This window comes from Malaclemys terrapin, chromosome 21, assembly GCF_027887155.1.
Source record: "Malaclemys terrapin pileata isolate rMalTer1 chromosome 21, rMalTer1.hap1, whole genome shotgun sequence".
Classification (NCBI taxonomy): Eukaryota; Metazoa; Chordata; order Testudines; family Emydidae; genus Malaclemys; species Malaclemys terrapin.
The window spans coordinates 19,474,138-19,497,401 of NC_071525.1; the positions used below are offsets into that span (position 1 = coordinate 19,474,138).

A 23,264-nucleotide genomic window follows, 5' to 3' on the forward strand; every position below is an offset into this window, starting at 1 on the left:
GCCTCTGCCTCTCTCAGGTAGGAGTATTGTTTTTGGGGAGGCACAAATTCCCCAGCAGTCTTAACACAAGCATTAATTTTACCGCAATCTGTTTTCTTTTGAGTCCATCCTGAGGGGAATTTCAAGCACCACTTCTCAGCTTGTTGGGCTGTAAGTGCGGCTACTGGTCTCTCTCCCCTTTTGTTAACATAACATCCTGCCCACATTTTCCTGAATGTGAAGGGGGAATTTCTAACCTCCAAAGACTACCTCTGGGCATATCAATCACCACATGGTTTTCGAACAACCAGGTGGATCCCAGAATAATTTCATCAACCATGTCAGGGGTCTGCCCTTGTACTGAAAAAGGGACTTACGTCCATTCCCACACAAGACTAGGTTTCCCTTGAAAGGATTTCAAAGCTACTTGTTTTAATCTTTTTCCTGCTTTTGGGGCTGTTTTGATTAAGGATACAGCAGCTCCGGTATCTATTAACTCTAATGTAGGGGTATATCTGTGATGGGTTGGGTCACAGAAATCCCCTTGGGACTGCCACCTGATGTGCTGAGACTAGCTCTGAGCCCATTTTACCTGGGATCTTGGGACTTCAGTACCCTGTCTTGTTGAGCCAGACACGCTAGCCTGCTGCAAACCCAGACCCAGGTCTGAACCACATCCCCTACAAGCTGCAGGCTTAACTGAAAACAGCTTAAGAAGTGCTCCTGTCTCCAGCACCCAGATACCCAGTTCCCAATGGGGTCCAAACCCCAAATAAATCCGTTTTACTCTGTATAAAGCTTATACAGGGTAAACTCATAAATTGTTCACCCTCTATAACACTGATAGAGAGCTATGCACAGCTGTTTGCCCCCCACCCCCCAAGAATGAATTACTTTCTCTGGGTAAAAGTAAAAGTGATTTTATTAAAATAAAAAGTAGGATTTAATGGTCCAAGTAATAGTAGATAGAACAAAATAAATTACCAAGCAAAATAAAACAAAACTACGCAAGTACAGTAGGAAACTAAATGCAGGTAAATCTCACCCTCAGAGATGTTCCAGTAAGCTTCTTTCACAGACTAGACTCCTTCCTAGTCTGGGTCCAGCAATCACTCACTTCCCCCATAGTTACTCTCTTTTGTTCCAGTTTCTTTCAGGCATCTCTTTGGGGGTGGAGAGGCTATCTTCTGAGACAGTTAAGGCAAAATTGGAGAGGCTTCCGGGGCCTTTTATATTCTCTCTTTTGTGGGCGGAAACCCCTTTGTTCTCCTGTGCAAAATCACAGTAACAAGATGGAGTCTGTAGCCACCTGGGCAAGTCACATGTATGAATGATTCAGCTTTTTGCAGGCCGACGCCATTGTGTGGGAGGAATTTTCAGTCAGAGGCAATACCTGAATCGTGCAAACTGTCCGGCATAGCCAAAAGCCAAACAACACCCTGTCGCCCACCAGGAAACGCTCAGTGCGAGAGGTTTCACCGGACCACACGTGGCCTCTCTGGACGCTCCCACCTGAAAAGCTGCGGGCCTGGTAGGAACATCTCCCTGAGCTGGGCTTGGTCAACAACGGCCACACCCATTCGTCGACGGGTCATGCTCCTTTTTATCTCCTGGTCGGGAGAGATCCCAGGTTCCCATTAGCTATTCTGGACTGGGAGGGCCCTGAGGAGGATGAGATGACTGGGTCAAAGGTCACCGTGACAGGATGGAGACACTTGATAAATAGCACTAACGATGTACCGCGCCTAGCACAGTGGCGTCATGGGCCATGACTGCGGTGTCTGAGTGCTACCGTAATACACCTAATAAATAGCAATCACAATGTACAGTACTTAGCACTGGGGGGGAATCCTAGTCCCAACAATAACAATCAGATATTTGAACTCTTTCCCCTCCAGCAGAGGCTGAGGGGTAGGTGCTTTATCAGACAGGTGCTGCTGTCTCTTTCGATGGAGCAGCCCTCCTGGGCATGTTATTACTGGGTGGAATCAAACCTGCAACCGCTGGGTCCGTCAGCCCAAACCTGCGCTACCGGGTCTCGGGCGAGAGCAGCGGTGCAGCCCCAGACTCAGAAACCTCTGCCACAGTGCAGCCACTAGAGGGGGCTGAAGATGCACGCTGGCTCAAACAGGTGTGCGGGTCTGCGCTAGGCCAATGTCCAGCAAACTGAAAGTAAAAATTAAAGCCAGTAATTAGCCGGCCTTTTTCTATGGCTCCGGATGTACGGGGAGATTTTGGCAAACCAGTAAAGAGCCTGAAACCACTATGGCTTATTGTTAAAGCAACGTATTAAGCAGCCTCAGCTTGACCAAGGCAGGAGGGGAGGGAGAGTTTTGGGTGCCACAGAAAGGGCAGCTTGACCCCGCGTCCTTCCTGAGAAGAATTGTGTTGAAGTTGCTGATCCATGCATTTTAGAAGAGCAGGATGTACCCTCAGGAATGTCTATTGGGGTCTCAAGGCTGCAAACTCTGGAAAAACCCACACCTGGTTAATCAATAATCAGAAGGGGCCTCTTGCTTGACCATTGGAACCGCTTGCTTAACAAGTTTTCTTGAAGGGACATGTCATTCTATTACTGATGTATAAAGAAGGGGGAAAAGCTTGAGATAGTTGGACGCTTTTTGGACTCTCCCTCTGGATACATCTTGCGGTCCCCACCGGCAGACGGAAGATTTGGCCACCGGAAGCCTGCCGCTGTGTCACTCGAGAGCCAAACTCAGTTTTGGTAATTATTGAGGGATGGGGGTGTTTTATTAACCTGTTGCGGACGTGTGTAAGTGCTTGAGACTAAGTTAAGTTTAGCTTTAAGTGAAAGCACTCTTGTGTTGTCCAGTTTGTGCCAGCCATCTATCAGTCGGACTGCCGTGTCTCCCCTGATTTATTTCCTGACACCACCTCGCACAGAGTAAAAGTTACCAAGAGCTTTGGGTTGAAAGAACGCCGGGTAACACGGACGCTGGGGACTGAGGAAGAGACGGGAGCAGATCCTGACCAGAGTGGAAATCAGAACGTTATGCTGGATGCCTGTAGTGCCAAGGAAGGGCCGTGTCTGGAACGAATGCGGGAAGCGGGAAGGTGGCACCCATGAACAGCAAAGGGAGTCCAGGCTGGGGGAAATCCGAAGAATATCTAAGAACCAGGGTGTTAAACTTCGCAGTGGAGGCTCAGAGGCGGGTTCGAAGACCCAAACCGAGATGGATGGACAGCACACAAAAGCAGGGCCGTCCCTAGACATTTTGGTCCCCTGTGCAACCCCCATGTGGGAGAGAGGGGCTGTCCCTGGCCCCAGGCCTCCGCGGGGGGGGGGGGAAGCTGTCCCCCAGCACGAGCCAGGTCATTCCACTTCCTGCCGCCTGGTGATTGCAGGGCAGGCCCGACCCCGCACTCATAGGGTGGCAGGAAGTGGAGTGACCCAGACCCAGCCCACTCCACTCTGCTCCCCTGGCTCCCAGTTTTGGGACTTGGGGGTCCAGGGGGAACTGCTCCCCAGTACTCACCGGGACACAGCTCAGGGGAAGGGGTGGAGTGGGGGCGGGGCTAGGGTGGAGCAGGGGCAGGAAGAGGTGGGGTGGGGACGGAGCAGGGGCAGGGTCCATGGGGAAGAGGCAGAGCAGGGGTGGGGGCAGAGCAGGGGTGGAAAGAGGCAGTGCTGGGGCAAAGAAGGGGCAGGGGCTATGGGGAAGAGGTGGAGCAGGGGCGGGGCAGACCAGGGGTGGAAAGGGTTGGGGTTGGGGTGGAGCAGGGGCAGGGGCTATGGGGAAGAGGCAGAGCAGGGGCGGGGGCAGCTTTCCTGGGTGGCTCAGTTAGGGGATCGGGCTGGCCACTGGAGCAATTTCCTTTTGCCCTACACAGCTGCGTAGTTTGCGCACAGGTAAGGACGGCCCTGCACAAAAGGCTCTGATTAATTGCGGCCCTGCTAAAGGGCAGACTGAAACGGAGCAGGGGGACTCGGGGAGTGGGGCTAAGGCGAGACGGACGTGTTGCAGCACCCCAGAGCGTCCCGTGCGTCTGACCATGATACAGGCTCTCTGGGAATGTCTCCTTCTTATCGCCAGGCCCCAGAATCCCACAGGACATCCCCACGGCTCCGCTACTGATCCCTGGCTCCAGCACGTGTTTCGTACCATGGCTCCTTTGACAGGTCCCAAAGCGTTTGCACCCCCGCTGGAGGCTGAACTGACGTTCTCCTGTGTCGCTCCCAGCCTGGGCGTGCCAAAGTGGGAATTTTCTTAATGGTTTGTCTGAAGCCTGTGTGTGCCTCAGTTTACCCTGTGCGTTGCACCAGTATCTAGGTGGTGGGACAAGGGTGTGTGATTGTGCAGAGTTCCCTAGAGGGCAGGTGTGACCGCCATGTTCTCTAGCTGCCTGGGCCCAGACTCTGTATCCTGGCAACAGATGGCCGGGGCCCATCCTCGGCAAGTGCCAGCCAGAGGAGCTGGGAACAGAGGAAGGTGGAGGCCGGGTGACCCAGCATGGAGGAGGGGTACCTGGGTGTTACTGAGGGTGGGCTGCTGGAAGCTGAGTGGTCTCCTGGTTTGGGAATCGTGGGCGGGGGCTCTGGGTCCCCCCGAGATGGACTTTGCTGAACCTTCCTGTTTACTGTGCTAACAAGCTCTGTTCTGCACTGTATTTCCGACAACTAATAACCCGTTTGTCACACGCTGGCTGAGGGTCACTGCTGACTGCAAAGTTGGGGTACCTGGCCACTTTTGGGGGGCGAGTATGGCTTCCCCAGAATCCCATTCAGGGGCACTCGTGGTGTGAACAGGGGGCTGAGCGGGCCGAGGTCAGAGGCTGGCCCTGGTGAGAGTCTGGCCCGAGGGGGTCACTGCAGGAGGGGCCTGTCTGAACTTTATTCCGAGCCATTCCAGAGCCCCCAGCCTGGTGCCCGGGACACGGTGCTGCCTAAGTCCCCACTGGGGTCTTTCTGAGCCTGATCTCAGGGCACCGAACGGCTTCCATAGGAGGCGAGATTAAAAATATTGGGGCCGTTTATCTTGGCAAAGAGACGACTCAGTGGGGATGCAACAGAGGGCTAGAAAATTATGCCATGGGGTGGAGAAACTGACTAGCCAACTGCTATTTCCCCTGTCTCACAGCACCAGAACCAGGGGTCACCCAATGAAACGAACAGGCAGCAGGTTTCATACAAAGAAGAGGCCGTGCTTTTTCCCACAATACACAATTAACCTGCGGAACTCATTGCCAGGGGATTTGGTGATGGGCAAAAATATAAGGGGGTTCAAAAAAGAACTAGATAAATTCCTGGAGGATAGGGCCATCAATGGTTATTAGCCAAGATGGTCAGGGGGACAGCCCCATGCTCTGGGTGTCCCTAAACCTCTGACTGCCAGAAGCCGGGAGGAGAAGTCAGGAGTGGGTCTGTCCTAAATTACTGTGTTCTGTGCATTGCCCCTGAAGTTCTGGTTGTGCCACTGTCGGGGACATGACACTGGACTAACTGTGGCCGGTCTTAAGTTCTTAACAGGCTTCTTGATGGCACCACCCAAGAGAATCACATTTTTCCCCATTTAAATAAATAAATCCAAAGAGTCTGGTCTCAGGTTTGTTTTATTCAGTGCAACAACATCAAGGGGATGTGAGTCCGTGCGGGAGCCGAAAACCCCTGCAGGGGAGAGGGCCTAACGCAGGCTGCAGGGTGGATTTGAGTGCAGTGTTGCCTGTTGCACTGGGTGGGGAATCAGGAGAGAAGCTTCAACAGGAGGAGACCAGCGAGGGCCGGGAGGAGGAGCCCAGCTGGTCCCGGAGCCACACCCACCGTGCCGGAGGCCACTGTGCATTTGTTTGTGGTTAGATTCGAACTGATCCCTGCGACGGCTGACAAACCCACGTTTAGGTGGAGGCACATGGACTCGGAAATGCAGCCCTTCATGACCATCTGCGTTGGGCTTCCAACTGCGTGGGAGAGGGGAGGGGAAGCAGGTGATTGTCAGGGGAGCAGCTCCATTCTTCAAGCTGGAGCAGGACACAACAGAATCCCCCTCCTCAGGGCCCCATCCAAACTCCCCTCCCCCTCAGCCTCCATCTACCCATTTGCTCTGATCCCCCCCAGCCTGTCTGGCCTTGGATGGCCACCCCCTCTGACGCAGACTCACTGTGTGTCCTTGACCAAGTCACTTGCAGCCCCAATCTAGAGCCCACCGACAATACCTGGATTGGATGAGGCCTGTATTAGACCAACAGTTCATCTACAAAGCAGCAACTCAGTGCTGGTGGTAGGGGTGGGATCTCTAAAACAGGTGGTTTTGTACTGAGTTAAGGCAACATGATGGGACTGCACAAAACTAGGGTCAGTTCCCAGCCCTGCCACAGCCTTCCTGTGTGACCTTGGGCGAGTCACGGCACTGCTCAGTGTCCCATCTCTTAAATGGGGAGAATGATCCCCACAGAGATTGCAGGCTCTTTAAAAACTATGAGTTTTTAGTGCCCAGCACAGGATGGGTCCCTTAACTTCGTTGTGGGTCTGTGCAGTGCCCGGTGTGATGGGGGCTCCCAGGACTAAATCAGTCCCTAGCTTAGAGACTAAACAACAGACAGGCAATGGATGGACAAGAACCAGAGGCAGAGGGAGGGGGAGACACTGGCCCAAGGTCACACCGGGGGCCAGCACTGGGAACAGAACCCAGGTGTCCTGATCTGCAGCTGATAACTTTACCTAGCAGCCCCCACCCAGCGTCTCACTTCTGCCCCACGGGGGGAAAACAGTGAAGGAAAAATAATCCGAGAATAAATGAAGAGAAGTTACCAATTGTTACAATCCCAATGGTATCAATACATTGCGTCTCGACTCCCGTACACTCTATGGTCTCTTCAAGGCAGTGTTCAGTGGTCAGAGCGAAGCAGGCTGGGCAGTGCCGGCCGTTGGGTTTGGTGTCAGCCGGGGGCACTGGGAAGAAGCGGAGCAAACGCAGTCAGCTCGGGGGACGAGCCCCAGGCAGCGTCGGGGCAGGGAGAGCAGCTGGGGGCTGCACAGCTCAGCCCTGGGCGCCCCCTGCAGGGGGAGCTGTAGCTCTGGGGCACGGGAGGCAGCAGGGGCAGGGGAGAAGTTTGCAGCATGGAGTGTTATTCCATGGGACGCCCCCTGCAGGGAGGGACGAGTATTCCCAGGGGCTCAGTACTACTTAATGGGGCGCCCCCTGCAGGGCGGGAGGATCAGTTTCAGGAAGTTAACGTGGGGTAGGTTCCGGGCATCAGGAGGTGCAGGGGGATCGAGGATAAGAGGCGGAGATGGGGAGATTTACGTGTAACATTGACTGTTCTGCAGGCGTCTCCCACGCAGCAGGCGATGCTCGACCTTGATGTCACTTCATTCCCAAAATTCATAGAGATGGGACCGGCTTTACATTGGCTGGATGTCACGCAGCCCTTGAGAATGCTTTGGGTCTTAATTCCCACTGCACAGGAGGAAAAGACAGAGATTTATTCCCTTCCACTCCCACCCCAATGACACCCTCTTCACAACGACAGCCCTGTGCCATTAGCCTTCCTCTACCCTGGGGAAACTGAGGCACAGGGAGGGGAAGCAACTTACCCAAGGTCCCGCAGGGCTAGACAAAGTTATTCCAGCACTTAAATCCAGTGCTTAGATCCTCCAGCTCCCCACTCCGCTGCTGCCTAACCCTGGGGGCCCTGGATCTCCGCTCCATAAAGTCCTTTAGTTCCCAAAGTTTCTACCAGGGGGTACATGCAGGGCCACCAAAATCCTGATACACAGTGTCCCGCTCACCCCTTAGCCACCCCACAGCGGGATTCACAAACTAAACGTTTCCCTGCTGATATCACCTGCAGGGCCTGATCCAGGGGACGCCCTCGGAGCATGCCCACCAGATCCGGCCCTGCACAAAGCCCAGCCAGGGAGGGTGTGTATTTGTGTGGGGGGAGGGGGTTGCCTCCCATATACCCAAGAGACAATTGGACGTGGGGAAATCAGGTTCCAGGGAATGTTTAACTATTTCATACAATGTGGGGCGGCTTAAACAGGGGAGACCGAGAGACCCACCCTGAGGCCACAGGGCCAGACACGACCGTAGGAGGGTAGAGACCTGGGCTGAAGTCCCCAGCCTGATTCGGGCCGAGTGGGATTTGAACTTGACTCCCCCATGGCCTAGCTGAGCACCCAGCTACTGGGGTCTTAGGGCAGCCCCTCCTCCACCGCTGTCATTGGCAAGGAAGGGCTGACCCGGTCCAGACTCCCTGATATTTACAATGGCTTTGCTACCAAAAATGTCTGAGACGCTTTCTTACAGCGAACTCGTTCTGTTCAGTTCATCGCAGCCATGTCCGGTTGGTGGTATTCTTCCTAGCACCTCTTCTTCTTCTTCACACGGTCCGGGTGTCTGCCCGTACTGCCGGCACGTCAACCTGTCGCCAGGACAGTGTTTGAACTGGCCAAGCTGCAAACCCTGTGACTGCCTGGGCCTTTCATTTGAGAACCGCTGCTTGCAATGCTGAGTTTAAGCCCCATTGGGAGGTAGCCCACAGGGTCTGGCATAGAACCCAGGAGTCCGGGCTCCCAGCCATTGCCTGTTTGAACCCAGCCACCCCACTCCCATCCCATCCCAGGGGAAGGTGTAGAACAGAACCCAGGAGTCCTGGCTCCCCAGCCTGTTCCCTGACCCAGGTTGTTAGGGTCCATCTCACCTACCTACTATGACTTCGGTAAGAACGAAGGCACAAGAGTCTTCCCCAGCAGTGCAGGTCTGCATGCTGCCCGTGCAGTTGTTCCCTGGTCCATCGCAAACCTCACACTGCAGACAGGACCCTGGAGAAGAAGAGAGAACATGAGGGTCTAGATTTGTCCCTTCCTTGCACCCTCACTTTCTCTTGAATTTTATTGGGGATCTGACCCCATTGACACCAATGGAGCTACAGTCCTTTAACCCCAGCTGGGGATCGTGCAGAAATGCCTTTCATATTGTCTTGAGCTCATGTTAGTGAAATTCAGATCTGCCTTTCAGACAAACTCGTGGGGAAAATCCCCCTTCAGGAATATCCTTGGCCTCTGGCCAGCTCTGAAACATGCCCAGTCAGGACACGGTTCTAGTGATCTAAAGAATAAATCTTTCCTCCCATTTCCAGCCCTCTCCTCCTTGGACGTTGGCACTCTGACACTCCTAGCTCAGCCCCCGTTATTCTGTGGCTGCTTTTCGGTTACGTTCAGTAACAGTTTCACCCGGCAGGCGGCTCTGAGCTGTTGGTACGTTGGAGAAGTTAGGAAATCAGCCCCTGTAGGAACAGACCCCACTCACCCGTAGCCAGGAGAGCAGCGAGGATGCAGATGGCAAGAGAAGCCTCCATGGTGATGGGGAAGCAGTAGATTGGCGCTGGGGTCTCGGATGCAGCCAATTCTCTGGCTGGGGGATTGATCACAGATGGGCTGAATTGAGATCAGAAGAGAGATTGCACATGCATGATCCAGTCGACAGGGTTGTGGAACCACTGAGCCATTTGCCACAGTTCTGAAGTAGCCCCACATCTGACCCCTTTGTTGCTGGTATGTTCGTGGCACCCACACAGATAAGTCAGAGAGAAACCTGAAATGCTCCTGCTGGAAGGTTGCAGCATAAGGTGACCTGTCTCTGGGCATCCAGAACAATCACCCACAAGAACACAAACAAGAGAGACAAAGCAGGCAGCTCCCCATGGCAGTGAGAGACAACTCAGCCCAGGTTGTTCTAGGCTGGTTCTCTGCAGGCTGCCTCTGGTCCCACGCTTCCCTGCAGAGCCCCCAAGACTGCCAGCAGGACCAGGAAGCCCCCCTCCGTCCCCCCTTAAAGTGATAGCGTGCCATTGCAAACAGCCCTCAATATAAAACATCCATTAACAGTTATATGGTGGAGGAGTGGGGCTGGGAGCCAGGACTCCTGGGTTCTATCCTTAGCTCTGGGAGGAGAGTGGGGTCTAGTGGATAGAGCAGGAGGGACAGGGAGCCAAGACTCCTGGGTTCTGCCGGCAGTTCCAGGAGGAGAGTAGGGTCTAGTGGGTTAAAGCAGGGTAACTGGGAGCCAGGACTCCCCGATTCTATCCCTGGCTGCAGAAGGGGAGTAGGGTCTTGTGGTTAGAGCACAAGCAGATCAGAGGGTATCACTTACCAAATGCTCCTTAGAGTAAACTTTGCCTGGGTGAAGTCAGTGGCTAATTCTGCAGAGTGGAAAAGCTGTGCCCGTCTCTCCCTGTTTCCTCTAACACCGGGGCTGTCCCTGGCTCGCTTTCTCTTTTTATAGAAGGGCTCCGGTACCTGCAGTGATGCAATATAGAAACTTTAACGGATCTGCACGCTTTAGGGTCTGTACGTTCCTGGTCCCTTCGCCAGCCCTGCACGTTGGATGTCTGTGCACATTGACAAATTCTCCTCCCTTCCTGCTGGGAAATCAAATTAGGGGAATGAGTGAAAGCAACTCCTCTTGGAAGGCTTGGGGTGACGACGAGGGGTAGCCAATCACATGCCTGCAGGACGCCTGGGTTCTGTTCCTGATGACATCTAGATTAAGGGCAGGACTCCTGCGTCCTACTCCTGTCCTTGGGGAAGCGGGATCCAGTGGTTAGGGAAGTGGGGGTGGGAGCCAGGACGCCTGGGTTCTATAGAGTGGAAAGTGGGGCACAGTTGAGTAGGGTTTCGTGGGCCTTGGAAATCTGGGTTTCATAAGGACATGGGGTCTAGTGGGTTAATGCAGGAGGAAGGGGGCCTGCAGGTCAGGACTCCTGGGTTCCATAGAGAAGGGAGGGGGGGTCTAGTAGTTAAAACTGGTTGTCAGGACTCCTGGGTTCTCTCCCCAGCTCTGGGGAGGGAGTGGAGGCTAGTGGGTTAGAGCAGGGAGCTAGGAGCAAGGACTCTGGGGTCCTGTTCTCAGCAGGGAGCAGGGTTTTGTGGGTTTGACTCTCAATCTTTCCAGACGACTGTTCCCCTTGCAGGACTCTGATTTGTTTTGCGTACCCCCAAGTTTCCCCTCACTTAAAAACGACTTGCTCATAAAATCAGACATAAAAATACCAAAGCGTCACAGCCGCACTATTACTGACAAATTGCTGACCTTCTCATTTTTACCGTATAAATATAAATACTGCACTTGCATTTCATTGGGTAGTCTAGAGAGCAGTATGAACAAGTCAGTCCCTTATGAAATGTTAGTTCGTAGTGACTTCGCTAATGCTTTTTATGTGGTCTATTGTAAAACTAGGCAAATGTCTAGATGAGTTGATGGACCCCCTGGAAGACCTCCACATACCCCCAGGGGTACACAGATCCTTGGTTGAGAATAACTGGATTAGAGAAAAGTCAGCAATTTTTCAGTCAAAATGTGCTGTGACTTTCATTTTTTTATTTCTGCTTTTGTAAGCAAGTTGTTTTTTAAGTGAGGATACACAAGAGAAATCAGACTCCGGACAGGGGTACAGTCATCTGAAAAGGTTGAGAGCCACTGGGTTAGATCGGGGCTTCGACCCAGGACTCCTGGCTTCTCTTCCCAGCCCCAGCAATCACTCCATGTCCTTTGTTAAATCACAGGACCCGTCTCTCCTTTTCATTGTAAACATTATAACAATATTGCCAGCCTCCACCAGATCTCGTAATCGTAATAACCTTTGCAGAGTTCTTGGTACCTTGAAGTGCTGGGCATGGGGAGGGCTAAAGCGCTGAGGGTGTTTTTGTTCTTTTCCCTCCTTTGTTCCATTGACACTCACGTTCAGCCCCATTTAAACACAGAGTGGAAGAGAGGGAGCTGGGCATGAAGAAGAGCTAGGGACACCATCCCTGCCCATCCTGGCTAATAGCCATTGATGGACCTGTCCTCCATGAATTTATCTAGCTCCCTTTTGAATCCTGTTATAGTATTGGCCTTCACAACACCTCCTGGCAAGGAGGTTGACAGTGCATTGTGTGAAGAAATACTTCCTTGTGTTTGTTTTAAACCTGCGACCTATTCATTTCATTTGGTGACCCCCTTGTTCTTGTGTTATGAGAAGGAGTAAATAACACTTCCTTATTTACTTTCTCCACACCACTCAGGATTTTATAGACATCTATCATATCCCCCCTTAGTCGTCTCTTTTCCAAGCTGAAAAGTCCCAGTCTTATTCATCTCTCCTCATACGGAAGCCGTTCCAGACCCCTAATCATTTTTGTTGCCCTTCTCTGAATCTTTTCCAACTCCAATATATCTTTTTTGATGCGACCACATCTGCACACAGTATTCGAGGTGTGGGTGTACCATGGATTATATAGAGGCAATATGATATTTTCTGTCTTATTATCTATCCCTTTCTTGATGATTCCCAACATTCTGTTCGTTTTTTTGACGGCTGCTGCCCATTCAATGGATGATTTCAGAGAACTATCCACAATGACTCCAAGATCTCTTTCTTGAGGGGTAACAGCTAATTTAGACCCCATCATTGTATGATGGCCTCATGTCCCATTCCCTGCCCCTCTGTGCCAGCTGGTCCCCCCACCTTGGGGTCAGATGAGAGTCGGTGCCCCCTATAGGAGAACATAAGAATGGCCATACTGGGTCAGACCAATGATCCATCAAGCCCAGTATCCTGTCTTCCGACAGTGGCCAATGCCAGGTGCCCCAGAGGGAATGAACAGAACAGGGAATCATCAAGTGATCCATCCCCTGTCACCCATTCCTAGCTCCAGCAAACAGAGGCTAGGGACACCAGCCCTGCCCATCCTGGCTAATAGCCACTGATGGACCTATCCTCCATGAACTTATTTAGTTCTTTTTTTAACCCTATTATAGTCTTGGCCTTCACAACATCTGCTGGCAAGGAGTTCCACAGGTTGACCATGCGTTGTGCGAAAAAATACTTCCTTTTATTTGTGTTAAACCTGCTGCCTATTCATTTCATTTGGTGACCCCTAGTTCTTGTGTTATGAGAAGGAGTAAATAACACTTCCTTATTCACTATCACCGCACCCTTCAACATTTTAGAGACCTCTATCATATCCCCTCTCAGTCGTCTCTTTTCCAAGCTGAACAGTCCCAGTCTCTTTAATCTCTCCTCATACAGAAGCTGTTCCATCCCTCTCCTCATTTTTGTTGCTCTTTGTACATTTTCCAATTCCAATAGATCTTTTTTTCAGATTGGGTGACCAGATCTGCACACAGTATTCAAGGTGTAGGCGTACCATGGATTTATACAGAGGCAATATGATATTTTCTCTCTTATTATTTATCCCTTTCTTGATGATTCCCAACATTCTGTTCACTTTTTTGACGGCCGCTGCCCATTGAGTGGAGGTTTTCAGAGAACTATCCACAGTGACTCCAAGAGCGATCTTTAGTGGTAACAGCTAATTTAGACCCCATCATTTCGTATGTATAGCTGGGTAATATTTTCCAATAGGCATTACTTTGCATTTACTTTCCTTTATCAGTTTTGGAGCCTTCATACAAGAACTAATAACTTTAACTGGTAAATAACATTCATGTAGAATATTTGCTCAATATCATTATCCTTACGTCGTCACACCAATCCCCCTCAAACACCCAAATACTTGGTTATTTTCATGTATATTATCTTTTGGAAAATTATAAGCAAGCAAATATACGCACTTTTAATTATTATATCTCAATTCTCATGAAAAAGTTATGAAGTAAAGCAGTTGAGTTTTCCCGCAAACATTCTTCTAAAACATGGAATAACTAATGAATTAGAGAAGTTTGTTCTGGCACTAGTTTAAAAAAAAAGAAAAACAAAAAGCTTTAAAAGTGATAATTGGAAAGAAATGATTACAATAGATTGGAAAACCCATGTTGGCCATCCGCTCTACAACATTGGAAGGTGTATTTCCAGTAGATAACAATGTTATCACCTTTTTCCTGTGGCGATGTGTTTTCTTTTCTTATGAAGTTACTCAGTAACTAGAAATAAAGTCTTAAACATTGTAATCTATTTATACAATGGATCTGATAATTCCCCAGCACAAATGAAACACCCTCCAGTTCAAGGAACTCAAGGTGTAAAGATTCAAAACAACAAATTGATAAATTGAACTTGTATTTACAAAGAGCTGAAATAAAAGCCGGTTTTAGCCTCTGGAAGCTGTTCAGTTTTATAATGTCCTATAGGAATCCAGAGTATGGACCTGCAGTGACCCAGCTGGACGATTCTCAACATGCCTTAAGGAAAATACAATCTGACACGAGACGTCTTAAATGTTATCAAGAAATTTTGCCCTTTAAGCAATGTCATATCTAGGGCACACTCAGATATTAAAGAAGTTGGAAAAGAGACCTGTTCCCAGGCTGTAACAACCTGGTACGATTAAGAGCCATCCAGGAACTGTGAAAAAGTCCCAGGGTCCCTAGAATAACTTCAGAAAGCAAACATTTGTATTTGCTGATGGAGACACAGAGGTACAGACAATAACACCCTCTGGTTTCCATCAGGAGCGACTGAAACGTCTCAGGGCAGCACCGACGGTGACACTGGAAATAAAACTGCCCGGCTTTGTGGGGGAGACTCCTGGAGCTCAGCTCTCACCAGGTCCCTTCTCTGTGCCAAGGCTGCCCAGGACCTGCCCTCCCCTGGCTCCCATCCCACCCGCGGGGACCGAGGAGCTATTTCCCCACAGGAAGGGCTTTGAGTGCCCGCTGGTGCCGGGGCTGCGAGCGCTGCTGCTGGCTGCGGGGGCTGGCAGGGGGGCTAATGGGCGCCCAGGCTCTCAGCCGCCCAGCCAGAGGGGGCATATGGGGATCTCATTATACCCGCTCTGCTCAGGGTGGGGGCGGACAGAGCCACGCAGACAGCTCCCCCTTCCCCCCCTCCCGGCCACGGAGCAGCCCACACAGCCGGGGATTTACATTTCCCGCCATGGGCCACGCGTGAACCCCTCATTCGGGGATGTTATCACTCAGGCCCGCCCGTTCCTCCTAAGGTCCTGCCCCTGCCCTGCCCCTTCTGTCCCCACCCTCTCCAAAGCCCTGAGCCCCCCACCGCAGTTGGAGGACCCCACCCCAGCTGCCCTGAGTGCCGGCTCACCAGCCAGCCCAGGCCACAGGCTGCCCTGAGTATGGTTTTCGACTGGAACGTCTGGTCAAAAAGGGACCCTGGCGGCTCTGGTCAGCACCACCTACCGGGCCGTTAAAAGTCCGGTCAGCAGCGCAGCGGGGCTAAGGCAGGCTAGTCCCTGCCTGTCCTTGCTCTGCACTGCACCCGGGAAGCAGAAAGCAGGTCTGGCCCCTAGGTGGGGGGGCCTGGGGCTCCGCACGCTGCCACGACCCCGAGCCCCAACCCCCTGCCTTAGCCCTGAGCCCCCCCCAATGCAGAGCCCCCTCCTGCACCCCAATCCCCTCATTCCCAGCCCCACCCCAGAGCCCCCAGCTGGAGCCCTCACCCCCTCCCACACCCCAATTCCTTGCCTGAGCCTGGAGCCCCCTCCCACAACCTGAACCCCTTGGCCCCACCCCCCCAGCCTGGATGCTCCTCCTGCACCCCAACCCCCCCATCCCCATCCTGTTCCTGCAGCGTAACTCCCTCCCAGACCTTGCACCCCACACCCTGAGCCCCAGGATGAGAATGCAGAAAAAGAGTGAAAAACGGGGTGGGGGGAGATAAGAGAGAATGTTCCCCCCCCCCCCGAGGAATTTGAAGCTGAGCACCGGGCCCCACTAACTCTAAATCCCCCACTGCGCAGTAGGGTGACGATACATCCCCGTTCTCCGGGGCCAGTCCCCAGGCGAGGTCCTGTGTCCCTGGGCAAACACCGTCCCCAGGAGAGTCACGTCGGCGCTATCTCAATGTATCAAGAACTTGCTTCGCTACAGCCATAAAACACCTCCGTGCCTGGGGAAAGCACACAGCTGCGTGGAGAGATTTGAAGTGTCTGCTTCTAAAGCCAGCTCCATTCAGATCTGAGACGGACGCAGCAGTCGAGTTACTGCAGGGGAAATGCCCGAATGTGACCATTGGCGAGGAGGCGCTGTTGGATGGAGTCCCTCGGTTAAAGGAGTTTGTGATGGTGGGAAACTGTGTGGCTGGAATGACACCACTACAGCGATCACAGTACGTGGCCAATGGGATGAAGCAATCAGACATCTCAGGCAATCCTCAGTGTCACACGCAGAATGTAGCCTCTGCCCGCCTGGCCATAATGCTTCAGTGCAGAGGGTGTTTTCTGCTCTGAATGACTCTGTGCCCAGCAGAACAATCCGGATCCAAGGCTGAAACGCCGGAAAGCCATTCTCAGCTCCTGGACAAACTGCACTTTGCCCCATCTTGAGTTCTTCAACCAACCGAGCAAGAACATTACAATTCCAGAACAGATGCATTCATCAGAGAAATGCAGCTATTAATCCAGCCAGCTGCCCCAGTGCTGCCAGCATCGGGAACACCGGTGAGTACAATTTCTTGTGTGTGCCCACGGGTGGGAGTTTTCCATCTATAGAGGATTTCTGTCCCCTAGACATTTTGGGGGAGCTGTGAAAAATTAAGAGGGACTTTTTTTGAATTACGTTCCATATAAACTGTATAAAATCATTTTGTCTGTAGTTTTTCAATGCACCACTAGGTGGTGAATGTCATTTCTGTTAATGACCATTTCAATGATTTACTCCTGGGGGAATTCTGCACCAAAAAATTAAAAGTTCTGCGCACAATATAGTAAACTTCTTTAAAATTCGGCATAGGTTATCTGTCAAAAGAACACAGTATAATCCCACCAGTTTCAATTATTCTGGTAATTTATTTCAAAATACCTGTCAACAAGTAAGTCTGAAAAAGTACAGACAACGAAAAAGATTCGGGAAATGTTCTTTGACAAATAGATTTCTTACTAGGCACATTCTTACTAGGGGGGAGGGATAGCTCAGTGGCTTGAGCATTGGCCTGCTAAACCCAGGGTTGTGAGTTCAATCCTTAAGGGGGCCATTTAGGGAACTGGGGTAAAAATCTGTCTGGGGATTGGTCCTGCTTTGAGCAGGGGGTTGGACTAGATGACCTCCTGAGGTCCCTTCCAACCCTATGATTCTATGATTAATACAGCACTCTGAGTGATAATTAATTTAAACTACAATACAGAACCGTATTTCCTGCACCCCTCAGAAGCAGTGCAAAGGCTGTGGGGAGTCCGGGGTAATGGAGGAGCTGAGGGAGAGGGAAGGAGCTTGGGAGTGAACACGAAGGGTTGTTAGGTGCGGCCGGGAGAAGTATGGAACAGGTTTTTTCAGGGGGGGCGGGCAGGGATTGTTAGGGAGTTGGGGAGCCTGCCTCATGCAAACCCTGGCTGACTCCTGGCCTCTCCCTTTCAGTCAGGCACATCTGCCAATGGCCACACGTGTCCCTAAACCCCCTTCCCCATCCCTATGTATCCCTTCACCCCCATTCAGCCACCCCCTCCCTGGCAACTGATGGCCGGGGCCCATCCTCTGCACGAGGCAGCTGGAGAACAAAAATTCACAGGAGCCGAGAACCCCTGCAGGGGGAAGGGGAGAGGGGCTAACGCAGGCTGCAGGGTGTATTTCAGTGCGGCGGCGCCGTTGCACCGGGTGGGGAATCAGGAGAGAAGTGTTAGTAGGAGGAGCCCAGCGAGGGCTGGGAGGAGGAGCCTTGTCATTCTGTACCCAAAATTCACAGAGATGGGGCTGCGTTTACATTCGCTTGATATTGTACAGTCCGTGAGAATGATCTCCCTCTGCACAGGAGGAGAAGTCTGAGATTTGTTCCCCTTCCACTCCCATCTCATCACTGTCCTCTTCAGAACAACAGCCCTGTACCATTAGCCTTCCTCTACCCATGGGGAAACTGAGGCATGGAGAGGGGACATGACTCAGCCATGCAATGCTGAGTCTAAGCCCCATTGGGAGGTATCCCATAGGGTCTGGCATAGGAGTCCTGGCTCCCATCCATTGCCTGTTTGAACCCAGCCACCCCACTCCCGTCCCAGAGGAAGGTGTAGAACAGAACCCAGGAGTCCTGGTTCCCCAGCCTGCTCCCTGACCCAGGTTGGTTAGGGTCCATCTCACCTACCCTGTATGCTGTCAGTAAGCAAGATGCCACAAGAGTCTTGCCCAGCGGCGCAGGTCTGCATGCTGCCCGTGCACCTGTTTCCTGCTCCAGCGCAAACCTCACATTGCAGACAGGTCCCTGGAGAAGGAGAGAGAACATGGGGGTCTAGATTAATCCCTCCCTTGCCCCCTCACTTTCTCTTGAATTTAACTGACCCCAGCTGCGGATCTGGCCCCATTGACACCATTGGAGCAACAGCGCATTGACCCCAACTGGGAATCATGATGTAGAAATGCCTTTTATATTGTCTTGAGCTCATGTGAGTGAAATTCAGATCTGCTGCCTTTCGGACAAACTCGCGGGGAAAATCCCCTTTCAGGAATATCCTTGGTCGCTGGCCAACTTTGAAACAATGTCCAGTCAGGACTCGGTTCTAGTGATTTAAACTGTAAATATTTCCTCCCATTTCCAGAATTGTTTCAGTCGCTCTCGCGGGCTGCTCCCTATGGCAATGAGAGACAAATCACCCCACCTTGTTCTAGGCTGGTTCTTTGCAGACTGCATCTAGTCCCACACTTCCCTGGAGAGCCCCCAAGACTGCCAGCAGGGCCAGGAAACCCCAGCCCCCCAAGTCACCCACTCTTAAAGCAATAGCTTGCCATTGCAAACAGTCCTCAATATAGGTTTCAGAGTAACAACCGTGTTAGTCTGTATCCTCAAAAAGAACAGGAGTACTTGTGGCACCTTAGAGACTAACAAATTTATTAGAGCATAAGCTTTCTTGGACTACAGCCGAAGAAGTGGGCTGTAGTCCACGAAAGCTTATGCTCTAATAAATTTGTTAGTCCTCAATATAGAACATCCAATAACATGATTAGGGTTGAGGAGTGGGGCTGGGAGCCAGGACTCCTGGGTTCTCTTCCCAGTTCCAGGAGGGGAGTGGGGTCTTGTGGGTTAAAGCAGGATGCCTGGGAGACAGGACACTCAGGTTATTTTCTTGGCTTCAGAAGGAGAATTGGGTCTAGTGCTTAGAGTGGATGGGTGCGCTCGCACCTGGACTCCGTGCTTCTATTCCTGGCTCCAAAAATGGAGTGGTTAGAGCAGGGGGGCTTGGAGCTCAGATTCCCAGGTTCTATCCTTGGCTTCAGAAAAGGAGTGATGTCTAGTGGTCAAAGCACCAACAGAGCAGAGGGTATCACTTACCAACTGCTCCATTGAGTAAAGAGTCTCTGGGGTGAAGTCGGTGGCTAATTCTGCAAAGTGGAACAGCTGCACCCGTCTCTGGCTGTTTCCGTCACACCGGGGCTGTGTCTGTCTCTCTCCCTGGTTTTGGTAGAAGGCTCATGTACCTGCTGTGCTGCAATACAGAAATGTGTACGGATTTGCTGCTTCATCGGGTAGAGTCTATAAGGGCACGTCTTCACTAGCAACGTTCACACGCTGCCCGTGCTTTAACGTGGCTTGTGTTGTCGCGGCGCAGCGCTTGGAGAGAGCTCTCCCAGCGCTATAGAAACCCCACCTCCACGAGGGGAAACTTGCAGCGCTCGGGGGGGGGAGTGTTTTTTCACACCCCCGAGCGAGAAAGTGGCAGTGCTATAAAGTGCCAGTGTTGACAAGCCGTAAGTTTCTATTCGCATCGCTGGCCCCACCCACCCGTCGGGTACAATGACAAACTCTCCTCCCTTCCTGCCAGGAAATCGAGTTAGAGGAATGAATGAAACCAGCTCCCCTTGGAAGGCTTGGGGTGGCAACGTGGGGCAGCGGGTCACAAGGGACAGGGCGGCAGGATTCCTGGATTCTGTTCCTGATGCCATGTAGATTAAGGGCAGGACTGTTGGGTCCTGCTCCTATCCTTGGGCTGTTACATTGCAGGAAAGATCTGGACAATTTCGAGAAAATCCAAAGAGTAATAAAAATGATTAAAGGTCTAGAAAACATGACCTATGAGGGAAGATTATAAAAAGTGGGTTTATTTAGTCTGGAGAAGAGAAGACTGAGAGGGGACATGATAACAGTTTTCAAGTACGTAAAAGGTTGGTACAAGGAGGAGGGAGAAAAAGTTTTCTTAACCTCTGAGGATAGGACAAGAAGCAATGGGCTTAAATTGCAGCAAAGGTGGTTTAGGTTGGACATTAGGAAAAACTTCCTAACTGTCAGGGTGGTTAAGCACTGGAATAAATTGCCTAGGGTGGGTGTGGAATCTCCATCATTGGGGATTTTTAAGAGCAGGTTGGACAAACACCTGTCAGGGATGGTCTAGATAATACTTAGTCCTGCCTTAAGTGCAGGGGACTGGAGTAGATGACCCCAAGGTCCCTTCCACTTCTATGATTCTATGAGAAGCAGGCTCCAGTGGTGAGAGAAGTGGGGGTGGGAGCCAGGATTCCTGGGTTCTATAGAGTGGAAAGTGGGACAGAGGAGAGTAGGGTTGGGGGGGCCTTGGAAATCTGGATTCCTGGGTTTCATAAGGACTTGGGGCCTAGTTAATGCAGGAGGAAGAGGGCTCGCAGGTCAGGACTCTGGGTTCGATTGATGAGAGAGTGCGGCCTAGTAGTTAAATCTGGTTGCCAGGATTCCTGCATTCTCTCATAGCTCAGGGTAAGGTAGGGAGTCAAGTGGTTTAGAGGTGGCAGACAAGGAGCCAGGACTCCTGGGTTCTCTTCCCAGCTCCACCCATCACTCTGTGTCTTTGGGAAAGTCACAGGGCCTGTCTCTCCTTCTCATTTTATATGTTAGAACAATATTGCCAACCTCCACCAGCTCTCGTAATAACCTTCACAAAGTTCTTGGTACCTCAAAGTGCTGGACCTGGGGAGGGCTAAGCCCCATTTAAATGCAGAGTGGAACGGCGGGACCTGGGCATGAAGAAGAACCAGGGCCCTCTAATGCAGTTGAGATTCTACCATTACGGCAAAATCATTCCAGGGGCTTCCATCAATGACCTTGACAACAGCGCTGGTTGTAATTTGGGCTTATTCTCTGTGTCTCTTTCTCCTGTCCGTCAGCCCCAGCTCCCTCACACTGTGTCATAAATGTTATGCAAGAGTAGAGCTGGATTCCCGCCCCCAACCCAGAGGAAACGTCAGATTTTATCAGAAAAAAAAATAACCGTGAAAACCTCCAAAATCTGAAACAAAACTTTTGGCAGGAAATTGCAGGCAAAAGAAATTCAGCCCAAAATGAAAATTATTCAAGCTGAAAATACAAAATAATGTTGGTTGAAAAGCGCTAAAACCTGGAAACATTTTGGCTACAAACTGAACCATTATTGGTGTAAACATGAATAATTTTCTACCTAAACCCAGAAATGGTTTGAGCCCAAACTGTCAAAACGGAAACAGTTTTCAGCAAAAAAAAAAAAAAAACAGGTGGAAAATGTATTGGTTTGGGCTGAAATCTGAACAAGTTTTTGGCCAGAAACTGTCAAAAACAAACCAATTTTTAACCAAAAAAACTCAAATGAAGAGAACATGGCCAAAAACTGGGGAAAACACATAATTTTGGTGGAGGGGGATTGACAAAAATGGAAAAAATTGGAGGAAAGCAGGTCCCTGCTGTGAAATTTTTTGAGTTGAAAAACCTGATTTTCCATTAAAAAAAAAAAACAAATTGTGATGGGAAATTTCCTCACAGCTCCACGTGGAAGTGCCGGGGGCTGTGGCCCCACACTGACACGTGGCACGGGGGGTGGAGGGATGGCCCTCTCCCAGTACTAAAATAAAGGGGAAGGGTCGAAGACAAAGCAAGATCCTGAGACTGACAGGCCCCGGGGCCAATGGGGAGAGGCCAGCGCTCCAGGTCAGCCTGATTGACAGGGCGGGCAGGCCAGTGAGGGAGTCAGGAGTCCGGGTCCCATCCTCTGTGTGAGCTGGGGCTGGCTGAGGCAGGGTAGGGCAGAGTTAAGGGGAGAGCAGCAGCCCGAGCTGGGCTGGGGGCAGAGAAGGGGGAGCCGGGAGCTGGAGCAGCCATGCCGATGGGGAGCCAGGTCCCAGCTGCAGAGGGAGCCGCAGATGCGAAGCCGGAACAGCAGGCACCAGCCCTGCCACACATGCCACTGGTGCCGAGCACAGCGAGCAGCTGGGGAGAGCTGGGGGTGGGGGGCTGGACAGAGGGCCCAGTGCAGGGAAAAGTCACCTGGCACGAGGCCTGGCAGACTGGACTTGACCCTGACCACAAGTACCGACACTAGGGAGAAGGGTCCTGCCCCCTAGCGCCTGAGGGCCTTGTCCAAGGCCCCATACAGGCACTGGGTTGCAGAGAGAGGCAGCAGGTCCAGACCCAACCTTCCCTATGATGAGTGGCTGACACTGCAGTCTGCCCCAGGGTGCGGGGGCTAGCTGGTGACTGCCAGTAGCCTATGACTGAGGCGAGGTGGGGATAGGGGTTCCCCAGGGAGGGGAGACCCCGAGACTGAGGGATGTACTGCCAGGGGGCAGCACTCCAGATAACGGGGCACTGGAGTCCTGGGAGGGACACGTGGGCCAAGCAGCAGCGGCACACCAGCCTGCAGAGGGCGCTCCGGGGGCTGGAAATGCTAATTCCCAGAGACGACCAGCAGGAGGCGCCGCGGGGTGAGTCCCGCATTGCTACAGGGGCCAAATACAAACCAGCGTCGGCAGTTAACGCAAGAGCATGAAGGTCAGACCCACCCTGAGCACAAAGGTCAGTGGCCAGGAGTGCTAAGATGTCACTCTACCATCGCAGACGACGGGAACGAGGGATGCTCGCAGGCCCAGCAGGACAGGAGGCAACAGGACCATGGACAGGTAGCTGCTCTTTCCCTGGCTGGCCTTCCTCGTGAAAACGGGGCTCCGAACAGCTACGTCGGCCTTCTCCCACTCTGGTCTTCTTTCCCCGTGTCGCCCTGTGCGTGTGTACGTGCTCCGGAAGGACAGCCGATGGCGTGCAGGTAGGTAGCCCTACCCCGAAGACCAGAGCTGTTATGGACTTTGCCTACCTTATGGGCTAACAACCTAACCCTAAGCGGGCGTTACTAGCTGCCTCTCGGGCGGACAGCCCTGAGTGGCCGGGGAGATGGCCTTTTATAACCTCCCATTGCCGGGTAGATAGAGGAGTTGGTCATGTGTTCTTAGCCTTTCCCGCCTTTTCTCCAAAGGGCGGCAATCTAGTGGACAAGAAGGGGAACAAACATGGATGCCCAACAACAACAAAAGGCAAAACAAGATGGCCCTATAGGGAAAGTAGATGTTAACCAAAATTTGCCCTGCACTGGGTGCTCTGCCTCCTGCCCCTCAAAACAGGTTCCTCAAACAACGCTCAGCAAAAGCGCCTCTGGCCCTACTCCAAAAACTCCA

The 23,264-nt window shown here is 51.9% G+C and overlaps 1 protein-coding gene and 1 long non-coding RNA gene across 2 annotated transcripts; both read right to left on the minus strand.

Moving 5' to 3' along the window:
- Positions 1-5,532: 5,532 nt before the first annotated feature.
- On the minus strand, positions 5,533-10,256 carry LOC128826906 (phospholipase A2 inhibitor gamma subunit B-like). Its single transcript, XM_054010453.1, has 6 exons — positions 10,092-10,256; positions 9,249-9,376; positions 8,645-8,761; positions 7,242-7,394; positions 6,746-6,886; positions 5,533-5,895 (listed from the first exon to the last, which is right to left on the minus strand). The coding sequence occupies exons 2-6, from the start codon at positions 9,295-9,297 to the stop codon at positions 5,681-5,683; spliced, it is 675 nt and encodes a 224-aa protein (XP_053866428.1). The 5' UTR covers positions 9,298-9,376; positions 10,092-10,256; the 3' UTR covers positions 5,533-5,680.
- A 6,076-nt stretch (positions 10,257-16,332) lies between these two features.
- On the minus strand, positions 16,333-19,491 carry LOC128826908 (uncharacterized). Its single transcript, XR_008442900.1, has 3 exons — positions 19,153-19,491; positions 17,971-18,087; positions 16,333-16,422 (listed from the first exon to the last, which is right to left on the minus strand). It is a non-coding gene; the product is annotated as an uncharacterized LOC128826908 (long non-coding RNA).
- Between the last annotated feature and the right edge of the window lie 3,773 nt (positions 19,492-23,264).

Coding starts and splice junctions, on each gene's coding strand:
- LOC128826906 (XM_054010453.1), bottom strand. CDS start 9,297: ATGGAGGCTTCTCTTGCCATCTGCATCCTCGCTGCTCTCCTGGCTACG. Junction 8,762..9,248: donor CGCTGCTCTCCTGGCTACGG/GTGAGTGGGGTC, acceptor CTTCTTCTCCAG/GGTCCTGTCTGCAGTGTGAG. Junction 7,395..8,644: donor TCTTACCGAAGTCATAGTAG/GTAGGTGAGATG, acceptor CCTCCTGTGCAG/TGGGAATTAAGACCCAAAGC.